This window comes from Falco punctatus, assembly GCF_963210335.1.
Source record: "Falco punctatus genome assembly, chromosome: 5".
Taxonomy (NCBI): Eukaryota; Metazoa; Chordata; class Aves; order Falconiformes; family Falconidae; genus Falco; species Falco punctatus.
The window spans coordinates 28,907,761-28,923,165 of NC_137584.1; the positions used below are offsets into that span (position 1 = coordinate 28,907,761).

Consider the following 15,405-nt stretch of genomic DNA (forward strand, 5'->3'; position numbering starts at 1 on the left):
GGAGGGTGGCTGCCCGGGGAGGCTCCCTGCCGCGGCCGGCCCCGTGCCTCGGGCGCGCCGCGCTGACGGCCCGTCCCGCTTTCCGGACGGGGACCGCCTGTCTTCACTCCCGGACGCGCCGGCGGGCCGACCCGTGCCGCGGGCGGGGCCCGGTCCCTTCCTTCCCCGCCGGCGGCGGCACCTGCCCGGGGGGTGGGCCGCCACACCCCGCCCAGCGCCCGGGCCGCGCTGCCCCCGCCGTGCCGTGCCGTGCCGTGCCGCGCCGCACGCACCGCTGAGGGGGGGTGGGAGCCGCGCCCCCCCCCGCGTCCCGCCCCGCCCCGCCACACCCCCACCGCGCGCACGGGCATTCCCGGCCTCCGCCCCGCCCCGCCCCCAGCCCGACCTTTCCCCCAGTTTCCAGCGCGCGCTCCCCGGCCCCGGCCCCGCCCCCGCCCTGCCTTCCCGCCCGCCGCCGGCCGGGCCCACGCGCCCGCCCTTCCCGCTGGCAGCCCCGCGGCACGCCGCGATCACGCCGGCAGCCGCCGCTCATTGGCCGGGCGCGGGCCGAGGCGGGCGCTGATTGGCGAGTAGCCGCCGCTCCCCCCGCCCCGCTTCCCCCGCTCCCCGCCCCCCCCGTCCCGCCCGTGCTGTCTGGCGCAGGGAGCGCTGCGGCGCGGGTCCCCCGGCGCGCGGGGGAAGGGGAGGGGGCGGAGCCGGCGGCTGCTGCTCTGTGTGTGTGTGCGCGCGCTGCCGCCGCTCCCCGGTCACACCGCCGCCGCCCGCCGGAGCTGCGCCATGCACGGCTCACCCTGCTCGGAGATGGGAGATGCGCCCGCGGTAAGCGGCGGGCGAGCGGAGGGAGGAGGGGGGCGGCGGGTGCCCCGAGCCGCGGGCAGCTGGCGCCGGTCCGGCCCGGGCACGTGCTCTGCGGCGGGCAGGGGCGCGGGGACCGGCACGGCCGCGGCGGGTCCGTGGCCCCTGGGGACCGTTACTCGCCCGGGGGCGGGGGGGGGGATGGTCGGTTGGGACCGTTACCCGCCGCGGGGGGCGGGCGGGCGGTGCCGTTGCCGCTGGGGGGGCGGCGGTGCCAGGGCAGAGCCCTCAGGGGCGGGTGTGCCCCGGTCACCTGCAGGGGGGGGGGCTCCCCCCGCGGCCGTTGTGGGGGCGGTGGCGGGGCGGGAGCTGCCCCCCCCCTGCTCCTCCTCCTCCTCCTCCTTCTCCTGCTGCTGCTGCTTCCCTTCCTTCCCGCCATCCGCCCTTCAGCGGCGCCGCCCGGCCGGCGGGGTGACGCGGGGACAGGCGGCCGGGCGCCCCGAGCCGTGCCCCTGGCGGCGGGGGAGCCGTGCTGCGGCGCTCGCCCTGAGAAGGGGCTTTTTTAGGTTTTCTTTTCCGAAGCGGGCTGCGTATGTGTGTGTGTGTATATATATATATTCATGTAACTGTAGGGACAGCTGCTCTCCTGAAAGGTGCGTTTGGAAGAAATGAACCGGCTGGCTTGGCTGCCTGCAGTCACGCTGCGGGGCGCGGTGGCAGGCTTTGGGGCAGCCCGGTGCACAGCCTGCCCTGCGGTGGCTCCTGTGGGACAGGCGCGCTTGGGTCCGGGCTTGCAGCCCGCATCGGGTTTTGCCCTCCTTCCCGTTCCCATTGCTTTTAGTGGAAATTCTTAGGAGTATCCCTCAGAACCGTTAGTCACTTGAACCCCATCCTGCTCCCCAGTCTTGACATCTCCATGCCTGGTACCTCATGGTTTAGGTGGAAGTCCTCTGTGAGTGCATTTTGTATTCATTATGTTTAACGTGTTTACCGTGCAGGTCCCTATAGGGGAGACAGTGGCACGCAGCTTTGCATCTTTGTGACACTGTTGAGCCAGGATCATTCCTCCTTCCTTGACTGTAACAAAACTCGCTGACTTAGGTGTGTAAGGGATGTCGCCCAACAAGTATAGTTCCCTCTAGGGCTTTAGAATGTGCTAACGGTGTGGCGGTGTCTTTTTAGTTAGAACCTTTTCACTGCAGTCTGTAAGCACTCTGTGTAACAGCAGTAGGCTCAAGAATCTGGGTCCATGCAGAATCCCAGCCTTCGCAGTTAGTTGGTGTGCCTAAAGACTGGAAGAGTTTGGATGTCTAGGTGAGCCTGAGCTGGCACGTGAGCGATAAACCAGCCACGCTACATAGCTTTTGGAGTCACTGCCAAGTGCTGTGGAAGCTTTATGAAGTTTGGGTATCCTTTTGCAGAGGAGTCGTGTGTTGCGTGCATGCATACACATGCACACACAAATTTTATGTGATGTTTGCAGCTGGAAACAAATCGGTATGACTACATTTGTCTTCATGTTACTCATAGTGCATCTTGAGATACTCAGCACCTATGTAGCGTCATGACTTTCTGAAGTACAATACATACAATTCCCACTGCACTTTGAAGGCCACTTTCCCCCCTTCCTTCCCCCCACCCTGGCTTCCCTATTGACAAAAATAAGATGAAAATGCTTTTGCAAGATGTGGCACTCAGTCAGTGGTCATAGCTTAAAGCGTCTTAACTGTCAGCTGAAATTTATCTTCTAAACGTTACCAGAATTAAGTTAGTGCTGACCAGCAGTCATCTTTTGGGTCCAGGAAACAGCCTTGTCTAAACAAAGTTGGAAGTCAGGATTTTTTCCCTCTTTTCGCGTGTATGCAAGCACAGGGTGTGTTCATTCAGAGAAGTGTAATCTGGGACAGTAATTCTGGAAATGTGAGCTATATACATATCTGTTCCTTTCCTGCAAATCACACTTCTTTCTATTTAAATTTTATTTTTTTAAGAGTAACAGGGGAGTGGAGATGAGCTGGTGGGGGGAGGGTTAGGAGTTGAGCGGGTTGGTAAAAGCCTTTCTGCGGGCATGGGATCTGTTTCAGATGACCTTCATCATGAGCAGACAGTACGTGGGTGGTATTGGCTTTGTATTCTGACCTGTCCTAATAGCCAGTAATCCAATTGCGTTTAGGTTGACATCGTGGACATCTATGAGTCTATCCGTGAAAGGCAGCGTCATGACAGCGAAAGGTCTACCTGCAGCACCTTGGAGCAGAACGACATTGAAGCTGTTGAAGCGCTTGTTTGTATGAGCTCCTGGGGTCAAAGATCACAGAAAGGTGACATATTAAAGATAAGGCCACTTACGCCCTTCTCGGATTCTGGTGATTTCACAATGCACGCTGAGACTACGTCTGAATTACCAAAGGACTATTTATCTACACTGGTAAGAAAAACATGAATGCAAAATAAATAAGCCTGGCATCTGGATGTTACATCTCTTCAATGTTCCGATTTGGCTAGAAAAGACAGCTTGCTCGTGTGTCCCTGTGTGGAGTAGCTGTAGTATAGCCAGTGCTCTGTGTGTGCACGCAGAGTAGTGAGGCGGGCATGGCGAATGTGGGTTTTTCTGATGTGTCTGGAATGGCAAATGCAGGAGCTTGATCCCTTGTTAAACATAGACATGAAAGCCCTTGTTTTTACACTTGGCAGGTACGTTGGGGATGCTGTCTGTGTGGCCGTTGTAGGTTTCTTGGGGCGCTGAGTAAGAATTGGCTTCACTCTCGTCATTATAAGAGAAAGTGCAGGTTACCATTATGAAATAGACAATTTAATTAGTTTCTATGCTATGAGTTTTTACATGTAGTCTGTTATTTCTCCAGAGCATTGGTCTACTCTGGCTGAGTAATGTCGGTTGAATCACTTTATTTTTTTTTTCTTTTTTGTTGCAATTTATGTTGCAGCAAAAGTAGGTATTAAAAAAGGGCTTGGTGCTCTTCAGGTTTCGGATGGTTAAGGCCCTTTTCAACCAGCGGGCTTCTAGTGTGCAGTTATGTCAGGAAAAAGGGGAATAATAGGGGAAAAGAGTCTGAGACAGTATGGCACCTGCTTGATGGACTTCTCTCATGCTCCTGCCGCTCAGTGTTGTTACTGTCTCTTGAGCAGCACAGGAGACAGGTGTGAGTTTTCAGAGGTAAAGGAGGAAGGAGAGGAGGTGGCAGCGGGAGAGCATAGAGAGAATGGACGAAGAAGAGAGAGAGCATTTCCATTTGCCTTTGTCTCTGGAGTAGCCACCAGCTGATGAGGTAATCATTGATAAAATATCTAGGGTTTCCTGGAAGTCTGAAATTGAAAAAGTACAATATTGCTGTCTGTTTCTAGCCTGTTTTCTGTGAACAGCAGAGCGCTCGTACCTCTTACGGCTGCACCAGTTGCTGAGGAGAAAGGAATGGGAGAGTTTGTCATAGTGCAGTGAGTAGACATGCAATATTTTATGCAGGTTTACAGCTGCCTCATTGCCTTTCTTTTACTAATTTTCTTTTGAGCACATTCAGAATGGCTATCAGATGGGCCAATGTATGCTTTAATCAGTTTGTCCTAAGAGACAGGTTCTGGGATTCTGGTGAGGGGCTGTAATTTTATTTTTCACTGTAAAGATAGTCAAAAATTATGCTATGAAGTTACACTGCTGTATAATGGCGTTGTCTGTTTTGCAGTGCATGACCCCTCCGCACAGCCCTGACTTTGTTGAGATATCAGCTGCTATGCTCCTCTCCTCACAAGTCACTTATTCCAAACCAAGGACTGTCATGGCAAACACAGCTGCCTGCTCAGTCACATCAGCGACCGGTGCCTCTCCCATAACCAAGCCATCTGTTATCAACATGGAGCGACAGTGCAGTCAGAAGCCAGTGATATCGGAATCCTTCACCCCTCAGCCTTGCAGGGCCATGGCAACAAGTGTCATACGTCACACAGGTGATAGTTCGGCTTACCATCACATTCCTGCTGTGCAAGAGAAGACGAAGGTAACTTCAGGCTACAGCACTCCCAGAGACTGGTGTGGAGTGGATGACCGAAGACATTCCAGACTGCCACAGGACACGTGTGCTGCGGATGATTTAATTAACAAAACTTCTCCAGTACATCAGCCTTGCACACACGACTCCAGTGATACTGTGACCAATAAAGGACAGCTGCCAGTCTGGCCCATTTCGCCACAGACCCACTTACCAAAGAGTTGTGAGAATGACTTGCTAAAAAGAGCTACCCCGGTGACACCTGCCCCTGTTTCAAGCCCCCAAGTTCTCTGTCAAATGATCCCTTTAAATGGGCAAAGCAGTATGATCAATGCCTACGTCAAGCCTTCTACTCCAGCAGTCTCGGCTCCCATGAAACCTATTTTACCACAGACAGCCCCACTCTCTCAGCCTGTCCTCATGGGACCTTCTGTGCCTCAGGGGACCGTCATGTTGGTTCTTCCACAGACTGCTGTCACACAGACACCGCAGTGCCCACAAACAGTAATGACTGTTGGGAGCACCAAGTTACTGCCCCTTGCCCCTGCTCCTGTGTTCATCACTTCTGGTCAAAGCTGCGCCCCCCAGGTGGACTTTTCTAGACGGAGGAATTACGTTTGCAACTTCCCTGGGTGCAAGAAAACCTATTTCAAAAGTTCCCACCTCAAAGCCCACCTTCGTACCCACACTGGTACGTATGACGGCACGCGTCCTTTGGCACTCCAGCTCTGGCTTGTGTTGGGGTGCTGAAATGCATGGGTTTTGGGGGGAGAGGGTGTTCCCTCCAAAGAAGGGAAGAGGCAGGTGATCGGCAAACTTCTGCCTATCTCGGAGACGGGAGGAATGTTCATTCTCTGTGGGCAGGCAAAACAAGACAGACTTTGTTCTGAGACCTCAGCTGACCCCATAGTGTTAGTTGAATTTCACATGCTTTACTTGGAGCAGAGCTTTGCTGTCTCTGTGTGTGTGTGTGTGTTTAGGTTTGAGCGGAATCCTGCCGTCTGGACTAGATCGAAATGAATTGTGCGAGTCCCATTTTTGGGGGCATGGAAAGGTCTGGTATAAGCAAACCATAGTAGAGGTAGTTGGTCTTAAATTGTTACACAAGTAAAAGAAAGGTGAGGAAGTCAGAAACTGCACGTTTTCCCCAAGTTTTGTTTAGGCTAAATGGGAATGCATTAGATTTTGGGCAACTGTGTGAGGAAGCAGAGCTGCTACAGGAGCGTAGCAGTTTATTCACTTGCAGAAAAGGAATTTTAAAGGCAAATGAAAACTAATTGTAATTACACATGAGCTGATTTGCTCCTTAAAATCTGGTCAGTGTGGAGACTGTATACGTGTATGTTACTTACCCTTTTTCTGGCTCCAGATTCTGTTAAAACATTTGCGTTCTCAGGGACTGTTCCTGATGTCGAAGGATAGGCATAGCAGGAGATTGGTATGGAATAGCTCATTCAAAAGTGTCTAATTTTGCTTGTCCTTGGCTTTTTTTCCCCACCCTCCCTTGGCCTACAGACACTGGTTTATTGGATGTCAGCTTCTTTGGCAGGATTTGCATTAGTTTGCCAGCTTGTCTTTACAGTTCCTTTGGGGGAAGAGCTTAAACCCCACAGGAAGCTGATAATCCTTGTAAACCAGAGCTCAGTGGTAGAATGATGCTTCTACTTCTGGCTTGAAAGTAAGTGCTGCAGGCTGCTGAATTAACCTGGAGCTACAGGATAGACATGGACTAACAACAAATGTCTTGGTTTTGAATAGGGAAGCTCTGTGTCCCCCCATATCGTGATCAAGCCCAGGACATCTATGGGAGGTGAACCACACTGACCCCTTACTAGCCAGTCCGTGTTACAGGATCGGGAGGCAGAGTAGTTCAGCTTTCTTTTCCCAGCGCACGGGTAGTTAGGTGATAGCACATACACCAAATGTAGAACTTTACTCTCAATATCTGAAATAAGAACAACACTTCTGTGGGGGTTTCTTTCTGCTGGACACTTTTGTCCTGCTCCAAAACTTTGCCATAAATTTGGGTCACATGGTAGATGTTTATCTTGAGCTTTACCAGGGGTGGGGGTTGCAGGTGGTAGATCACGTTGTTTAGGATAGGTCTGATGTTAAGCAGTTGCCCAGGACAAGCAGAAGGTGACGTGGACAGCCGTCCTGACTGCTGTCATTCCTGGGTGTGCAGACCTCCCCAGTCTGTCTTGGGATCTAGCCATGTGGGGATGGCAGGGCAGGCCATTCCTCAGTAGAACTCGCTGGGGCAGGGTGTTTGTGTATCAGACTGGATCACTGGAGCAGTGGGACTCTTGAGGCTGGATTCCAGGATTCCTGTTTGCCTGCGGTATTTGCTGATGACATGCAGCAGCCATATAGCTGTGGTGGCATGGGGCTTGCTTCTAGTTCAAGTCAGCTGATAAGGTAGCTTCGTGAAGAATCTTCTTCTTTAAACTGGGGTTTTGGACAATTAAAAAACCAGACTTGATTGAAGAACATTTAGAGAGATATAAGGGAATAAGTAGAAATGGTATCTGTAACTTTCCTCTGGAACACAACTTGAGCTTAAGCTAATATTGAGTGCACACATGAGCAGTTCCATGGAATTCATCAGTTTTTGCAAGGCAGCGTTTAAGTTAGTTCTTTGATAAAACCATAGCAGGCTTCTCGGAAGTAAGTTATGCTTCTTTTATGTGCTGCAGGAGAAAAGCCTTTCAGCTGCAACTGGGAAGGCTGTGACAAGAAGTTTGCCCGCTCAGATGAACTGTCACGCCACCGTAGAACTCACACGGGAGAGAAGAAGTTTGCTTGTCCTGTGTGTGAGCGTCGCTTCATGCGCAGCGATCACTTGACAAAGCACACCCGCCGCCATATGAGCACAAAGAAGATCCCCAGCTGGCAGGCAGAGGTTGGCAAACTCAACCGAATTGCCACAGCAGAGAAACCGAAAAGCAGCAGTGGATTGAGTATGCTCATCCCTGTACCGTCATCTGTCTGTCAGGGCTAGTGTGAGGAAGCACCTTCTCTACAAACTTGCTGAAGATCAGGAAGAGCTCTAATGGCTACAACAGAACTGACAACGGCTTCTTTTCTTCGTGTGTGTGCATACTTTATTTTCCTTCAGCTTAGGTCCTCTGTCAATAATGCTATGTGAGAAATCTTACCATATATTCCCTCGTCCCTTCCCTATTTGTTTCTTTCAGTACTTGGGCAAATGCAATCACCAGCACTTCAAGAAAGCAGAACTCTTTGGAAATGATTTTGGCAATAGGTTAAAAAAATGTAATGCTTGCTGTTAATATTTTGATGGACAGTAAAACAGGGTGATTTTTAATTTTTATACTAGTATTTTCTATACCAAATATATTTTGTATTTATTCATTTTGGTCTTGATATACAGGCAAATTACTTGGCCTGCATTAGTAGGGGTGTGCCGGATGAGACCCAGAGTTTTGGAAACTCCTTCTCAGTAAACCTAAAGAATTGCATTCAGACTGTTTTGTAAACACATAATATTTGATAACCCGTAGTGGTTGGGATTTTCACACTTGCAGATCCAGATCCTGCAGTGAGCTGGTGATGTTACACCCTTCTTACGCAGGTGACGTTGGGGGTTTGAGATCGAAATGTGTCATCATTTCTAAACCAAACCAAACCAGCATGACTTTCTTTCAGAAAACAAGTGTTGAAATCCTCAACATTTTACAAATTCATACCCTTTGCAAGTGGAAGCTGTTGTGACTTTTGGTAAAGGTTTGACATGCTGGGCATTCCTGAGTCCATCCTCTGCTGGAGCAAAGTTTGGAGGAGCCATACTTCTGCGATGGAGGTAGAAGCACAAGCAGTGTTTAGAAACTTTGACACTAAAAATTATGGTTTACTTTCAGTCCTACTAAACCAGCATATCGAAATCTTCTGGAAAGTGCAAAAATGGCAAGATAACCCATGAATAATTAGCTGGGTCTCTGTTTTGGGTTTGGTTTTTTTTTTTTTTTTTGAGTACTGGAGAAATAGAAAACTAAGGTTTTTTTAATGTATCGTGGATGCTTGTGCACCTTATAAGAAATTGTTCAAGGCTTTCATTTACCTGTATCAAAGCACCAGAGGAAGTACTAATCATGTCTTGACTTAAGAAGTAGCCACCGTGTCAACTGGATGATGCTTTTCATGTGGCCTTATACTTCCCCACAGTACTTTGTATAAAATCACCCTTTTCTATTAAATGAGATACTCTCCCTGTTGATTGGATTCTCTTTTACACCAAATGTAGATATGGCTAAGAAGTGGGATCACTGGCTGCAGGAGTGCTGTGTTGTAATGGCATGGTATGAATAATAAAAAGAAATGCCCACAGCACAGTTGTATTGCTCAGTTTCCGTGGTGCGGCAGGATGTGCATACGTATTGTAGCAGGGCTGACAGTGGAGCTGTTGTGCTGTGAAGCACCGGGTGTTGTTTTGCTGGGAGATGGCACACCTGCTGCACAAAATATTTCTGTAGTGTTTATTCCTTCTGGACTCTTCTCCCATCAGCCACTCCTGCACTGAAATTTAGTTGAGCACCAAGGAGGACTTTTTCCTTGATATGTAAAATGTGGATAACTAGGAATGCACTATCTCTTGCGCTGCTTTGTTGTTCTGAAATTCTGGTCTTGCTTCCCACTGTGGGCAAAGCACGGTTCTCACCTGTGTAAGTGCAGACTTGCTGATCTCAGCTAGCACTCCCCTGAAATTGGCAGAGACTTGTTTTAGTTGAAAGCAGAATATATCCCTTTTTTTAATGCTTAAATCTATAGTCTTAAGTAATGGTAGTTAAAGTTTTCAAACTGCACTATATTGGGAGTATTGTGCTAAGTGTACTGAAGTTTTTGTGCCTGACCTTTGCAATGTCCACACCCTATTCGCTCGACATGCTGCAATCCCACCGACCATGGCGTAGCGCTGATGAGTGTGTGTGCGTGTGCAAACCTCGCTTTGTACTTTCGAAAGGGCTTGGTTGAACCCCCTCTTCCTGGTAAAGTGGGTGCTTGTAATGTTGCTACTCTGTCAGTATGCAGTTTTCCAAATTCACGTGGTGAAGAAAGAGACATTGCTATTTTTTTGTTCATTTGTTTTGCTCAGAAGTCCCTTAGAACAAGCAGCTTGACTTCTGGATGCCATTTTAGCATGCTTTTAACGGGGAAGTGTGATCTGTTTCAGTCCAATAGCCAATTTAGTACTTAGTTTTTTTTACAGACTAACCATGTATGGTGTTCGCGTGAGCAAAACGGTTTGGAAACTCATGTCATAATTCAGTAATTTGTCACGTCAGTTTGTTGCATTATGGTGGGGGCAACGGTGGGCTGGAGAATATGGAATTTAAAAGCAATGTGTTGTGTACGTGTGTGACGATGCAGAAAAGCGACAGCTCCCTCTTTGTTAAGTTTGCCTGGCCTGTGATTCCTTGCAGCCCGCTCCTGCGAGGCATGCGCTGCCTTCCGCCACCCCTGTCTGGGACCTGCAGGGACCTGCGGCTCTTTCTCTTGTGGATGTGCATGAACAGCTGAGCGGCGGTGTGGCTGCCTCTGCTCTGTTTGCTCTTTCTGTTCCTTCCTGCTGTGTAAGGGTTATTTATGGATTAAGCATGACTGGGATAGCTGCTCTCTTTGCACTTTACTGCCTGAACTCTATTGTTCAGTCTTTATTTTGAGCCTATATTTTAAAGAAATGGAATCACATTTTTGTACGTGTTTTTAACTTTTATTAAATAAAAAGTATGCAATGTGACTGGTTTTAAATCAAAAAATTGTGAATTTTCAGGTTTCATACATATCCATTCCAGAACTATGTAAATCCATCTGCCTTAGGTTATATATATAGGCCAGTGGAAGACTTTGGGGCTTGCTGGTTTACTTGTAGAGGCAGGACTTTTTGGATCCTGTTGTAAATTGACCAGTGCTTGTCCGTTTATAATTTTGTGCCATGCTGCTTGTGTATCTTGTAGAATGCCAGAGCTTGGGGCTTTTGCATGCTGTCTGAAAACAAGAGCCTCGGGGTGCGTAACTGTTCTAGCACGGCCTCCAGAAGCTATTGGCAAAAGGTGATGATGGTCTGAGCGCTGCTCTGTTAGTGTTGCAAGCTGCGCATGGCATGAAAGCTGGAAATAAAGGAGAGACGAGAATTTGCCTTAAAAGATGGCTGCAGTAGCCCTGCTTCTTCCTGTTCCCTCATACCTGCGTTCTGGCAGGCTGGGGTGTCACCTCCAGGTCTCAGCTGGCGATGGTGACAGCAGCAGTGACTACTTTAAATTTTCAAGTATCTCTGCTGTTTCTTCCCCGCTGATGAGTTCCCAAACCGCAGTGATGGTTATTTCTAGCAGGGTCACGTTTTAATGGAAGAGAAGGGGAGGAGAGGATGTAACGATGCCAGCTTTCTGTCACAGCCCTCCGCAGCGAGGTGACTCAGCCTCTGCAGTCAGAGCCCTCGGAGCGAGCGGGGAGTGGTGACTCAAGGCGTTGTCTGCAGGAGGGCACATCGTTCTGGCAAATGTGCTGAAGATGAAAATATCCCATGGATGGTCGTACCTCCCCCTCAGCAGAGCTTGGAAGGCTTTACTGCAGGATCAGTGCTCTGGCAGAGTAGCACAACCTCCAGCCCCTGGGCTCTGGACGTCTCCATAATGCTTTTGTCTTCCAGGGGAAGATGTCCTACTTGTCTGTTCCTACCACTGTTTTTCAGGGAAGATTTTTCTGAGCATCAAGTTACATCCTAAACAATACGTGTAATCTTTTTGCTGGTTTTTTTTTATATTGTCTCCCTTGCTTTGCTTACATGAAACACTACAATGGATTTCACAGTTCTGTGCTCATGGTTCTGCTTTTCCTTAGAAACCAAGCTGTGGTGTGAGCTGTTGCGTGCAGCCAAGAGATGCACTCGGTAATCATCCAGGTGGGGCTGGAGTCTGGAACAGCTTCGTCCTGTGAGAGAAAACGGTTCACATGTGAGGAAGCCTTCCCAGCTCTACCTCTGTGCTGACACAGGGATTGTGCAGGCAAAAGTCTTTCTGTCTTGTAGCCATTCTACATCCATAAAAACAAAACAAAAAACAATTTTTCTAAAGGGAAAGAGGTGTCCATTGGGCTAATGCTACGTTTTGCAGTTAGACCAGCATTCGTTCCTCTGTGTGGTTACACAGCCAACCCTTCAGTTTAGCAGCAGCTTGCCTCACCTTGCTCACAGCCCCCTGAGCACCAGTCCGCTTGCAGTGAGGGTACTGGAAGCGTGGATCTGTTCCGAAGCTGCGGTGCTGGGTGTGCAGAGGCGGCCCGTGCTGCGGTGTGGCTGCAGGCTCAGTGTGCTCCTCTGGCTTAGGCTGCAGCTCTGGTGAAAGCTGTGCTCAGCATCCTGTGAATGACGAAGGTGGCACTTCGCTTGTCATCTCTCGTGAGCTGAGTTTGGCCTCAGGGTTGCACCTAGGTTGAGTTCATCTGCTGGGATAAATCTTCTAACCGGTTTTGAAGTTTAATCTGTGAGCCCATCTGCCTGTTTACCTTCCGTTCAAGTCTGACAAGGCAGCTTGAGGCAGGCAGGCGATGGCCGTGAGAAGGCAAACTTCTTCCATGTGTGCAGAAAGAGTAAATCATGACTCAAACCCTGGCAACCTACAGGCTAAGGAAAGACTGAGATGGTTCAGGAGGAAGCTGCAAGGCCTCGGCCACATCTGCTCTCAGTCCATGCAATCTCTGGGATTACCTTCCCTGCAGCCAGTACGCTAGCACTGAGGCATTTTCTTTCCAGATTGTTTTCATCCTCTGTCAAATGCAGCCTTCCTCATTTTCTGCTTCAGTCCTTGAACAGGAGAAGGGAATCTGGTGACTTCTGCATCCTGATGTGTGCAGAAGCCACGGGCACATCTTACACATGCAGAAAACCTGAGGAAGCTGGAGCATACCCTTTCCTGGGAGAGGTTTTCCTAGATGGGAAGAATACCTTAGGTTTCATTTTCTCCCTTGTAGTGTCTCACAAGTTCAGAGTGATTTCTGTTGGTTGTCATTTTTCAGATAAACCCACTTCACCCTGTGCAAGTAATCACCGTGTCCCGAGTGTGTGTGGCGGGAGGGAAACCAGCCCCTGTTGTGGATGCCCTCCCCCTGTTGTGGATGCCCTCCCCCTGGTGTGGATGCCCTCCCCCTGGTGTGGATGCCATCTGTGCCAGGCAGCTGCTGCTCCACCTTGCCAGCCAAGTGCTGTATGGAGCTCTGCCGGTGCAGCTCCAGGGCAGTGGCTCTGTCTCAGCTCCCAGGGTGTGTGTCTGCAAATAGTTTGGCTGAAAGTTTGTTGGGGTTTGATCCTCGGAGGAAGGAGGCTGGGGGAGAGCATCCTCGGGTTGGTGAGGGTGCCACCCTCTTTTGTCCTCTAGTGTTGTGAAGGCGAGTAGATGACAGCAGGGTGCTGGATGTGATGCATCAGGGAACTAGTGGTTGCTCTGCTCTGAGAGGTCTTGGCGATGGGGTGCTGGCAGAATCACACATACGGGGGCCATCCTCATGTACACTGGGCAAAAGAGCTGGTGTTCAGGGTCCCGGAGACAGAGGTGGACTACAAAGACCTCCTGCCCTAAGGAGCTGTGGTTATGGTGACTGGCTGCTCTTCCTTGCTCTTTCCAGCCATCTCACCCAAGCACAGATCACGTCACAGCTTTGTTTTCCCCACTCAGGTCTGCCTATAGCTCCCGGCTGAATTCTTGGAGCTCGTAGGAGATTTCACAGGATGGCTACCCACCAGGTAAAAGACAACTCGCTTCCTAAAACTGCTCTGTTGCTGATCGGTTTTCTCAGTTACTCTTTGGGGAAGAGTTCTGCCCATTTACTGGGCTACTGAAAGGCAGAGCTCTGCAAGAAGCAGCAGCATCCATTGCAGTGCTGTTAGACAGAAAGGGCATCTATGAAGGGGAAAAAAAAGGATTCAAAGCCTTTGTTTGTTTAGGAAAAAACCCAGATTTGAGTAAAATCGAGAGTCTGAGTAAGTGTGCAAACCGGTTTGGTAGTTTCAGGTTCATTGGTTTTGGTTTTTAAGATCTTGGGTTGAGTAATTTAAAAAATAGGGCTTTAATGCTTTCACCACCTGAACCTTTCAGCTGGAATCTTGTTGCACGGCCAGGTAAGAAACCCCCTGAACTCATGGAAGCCACTAAGCTCAGAAGTGGTGATATTTCTTCATGCACTAAAAGGGAATTTTTCATGATTACCTGAAAAATTACTCTCTTTAGTCCTCTCAGCAACTGTGGTTTTGCCTCACTTAAAAAATAATAGCAATAGAAGGTAGGTATAGACAGCCAGCTGGCCAGTGAGGCTTTCTTACCCTTTAGGCTGGTGCAAAACAAGATGTGTAGCATTTGTCTTTGTTAGATTAAAAATGTAGTTATCTGGCTAATATGCATAGCCTTTTGCTGTTGCATTAATGGGGATTAATAGCATTAGCTCATACCCCATGTCAGCTACCTTGCCTTATGCTGTGTCTATTGCACAGGAGGGTAGTTTCTAAAATGATTAATGGCAGACTCTCCAGCACCCTACTGAATTTCAGCAGAATTGTTTTAGGGGCAGGAAGTACTGGCAAACCAAGTAATTTTTTGTCTTACAAGTATTTGTGATTTGATGATGGTTATAGAGGAATACAATGAAAATAAACTTTCTGATAATTCGGCTGGTGGGATGTCAGCATGCACTGCCTGAGATGTGGCAAAGGGATCTTCATAGTGCAATTTTCTTTTTTTTTTTTTTTTTTAAAAAAAAGCAATTAATTAAAGAAATCTCTCTTGAAATTAGTTACGGGCTTAGATACTTCTTCAAGGTGTTTGTTTACCTGAAAATGATCTAGTGTCCTGTTTTCCCTGAATGGACCATAAGTAGGGTTACACTGACACCAGATAGTTAAAGCTGTGCAGTTGTGCCTCCCTGGGTACCAACCCCACTGCCACCCTCCCAGTTTCAGCGTGCTGCTGGGTGTGGGTTTGTCACAGATGGAGGAGCACAGTCCCTGACAGTCCTTGGGCAGACTGAGGACTTGGGTGCCACCATCCCATTCTGCACAGTATGAGAATAAGACAGATGGTGGTGAGCCGTTCTGTGTGGGCTGGCTCTACGGTCAGAGCACGGCACTGACCATGGAATCACAGAACGGTTTGGGTTGGAAGGGACCTTTAAAGATCACCTAGTTCCAACCCCCTGCCATGGACAGGGACACCTTCCACCAGACCAGGTTGCTCAGAGCCCCATCCAGCCTGGCCTTGGACACTTCCAGGGATGGGGCATCCACAGCTTCTCCGGGCAACCTGTGCCAGTGGCTCACCACTCTCACAGCAAAGAATTTCTTCCTAGTATCTAGTCTAAATTTACCCTCTCTCAGTTTAAAACTGTTACCCCTCATCCTATCAAAGCGCCCTGGCTGGCATGCTGGAAGCTCTCGCCTCCAAACATAGCTTGCAATCTTTGTGGGAGGCTGGTTCCCTTTCTGCTGCCCACCTCTGCTCCACTGTGTGCCTGGCAGCTCTGGAGCTCTCCAGCAGAGCGCAACGGCCAGCTTTGCTGAAGGCTGCTGCAGGAAGGACAACTAGAGCGTTAGTATGTATGCCAGGGG

The 15,405-nt window shown here is 49.6% G+C and overlaps 1 protein-coding gene across 1 annotated transcript; it reads left to right on the forward strand.

Moving 5' to 3' along the window:
• Positions 1 to 641: 641 nt before the first annotated feature.
• Positions 642 to 9,031, forward strand: KLF11 (KLF transcription factor 11). Its single transcript, XM_080387859.1, has 4 exons — positions 642 to 819; positions 2,969 to 3,223; positions 4,494 to 5,487; positions 7,493 to 9,031. The coding sequence occupies exons 1-4, from the start codon at positions 778 to 780 to the stop codon at positions 7,795 to 7,797; spliced, it is 1,596 nt and encodes a 531-aa protein (XP_080243985.1). The 5' UTR covers positions 642 to 777; the 3' UTR covers positions 7,798 to 9,031.
• Positions 9,032 to 15,405: the final 6,374 nt, after the last annotated feature.

Coding starts and splice junctions, on each gene's coding strand:
- KLF11 (XM_080387859.1), top strand. CDS start 778: ATGCACGGCTCACCCTGCTCGGAGATGGGAGATGCGCCCGCG. Junction 820..2,968: donor AGATGGGAGATGCGCCCGCG/GTAAGCGGCGGG, acceptor AATTGCGTTTAG/GTTGACATCGTGGACATCTA. Junction 5,488..7,492: donor CCACCTTCGTACCCACACTG/GTACGTATGACG, acceptor TATGTGCTGCAG/GAGAAAAGCCTTTCAGCTGC.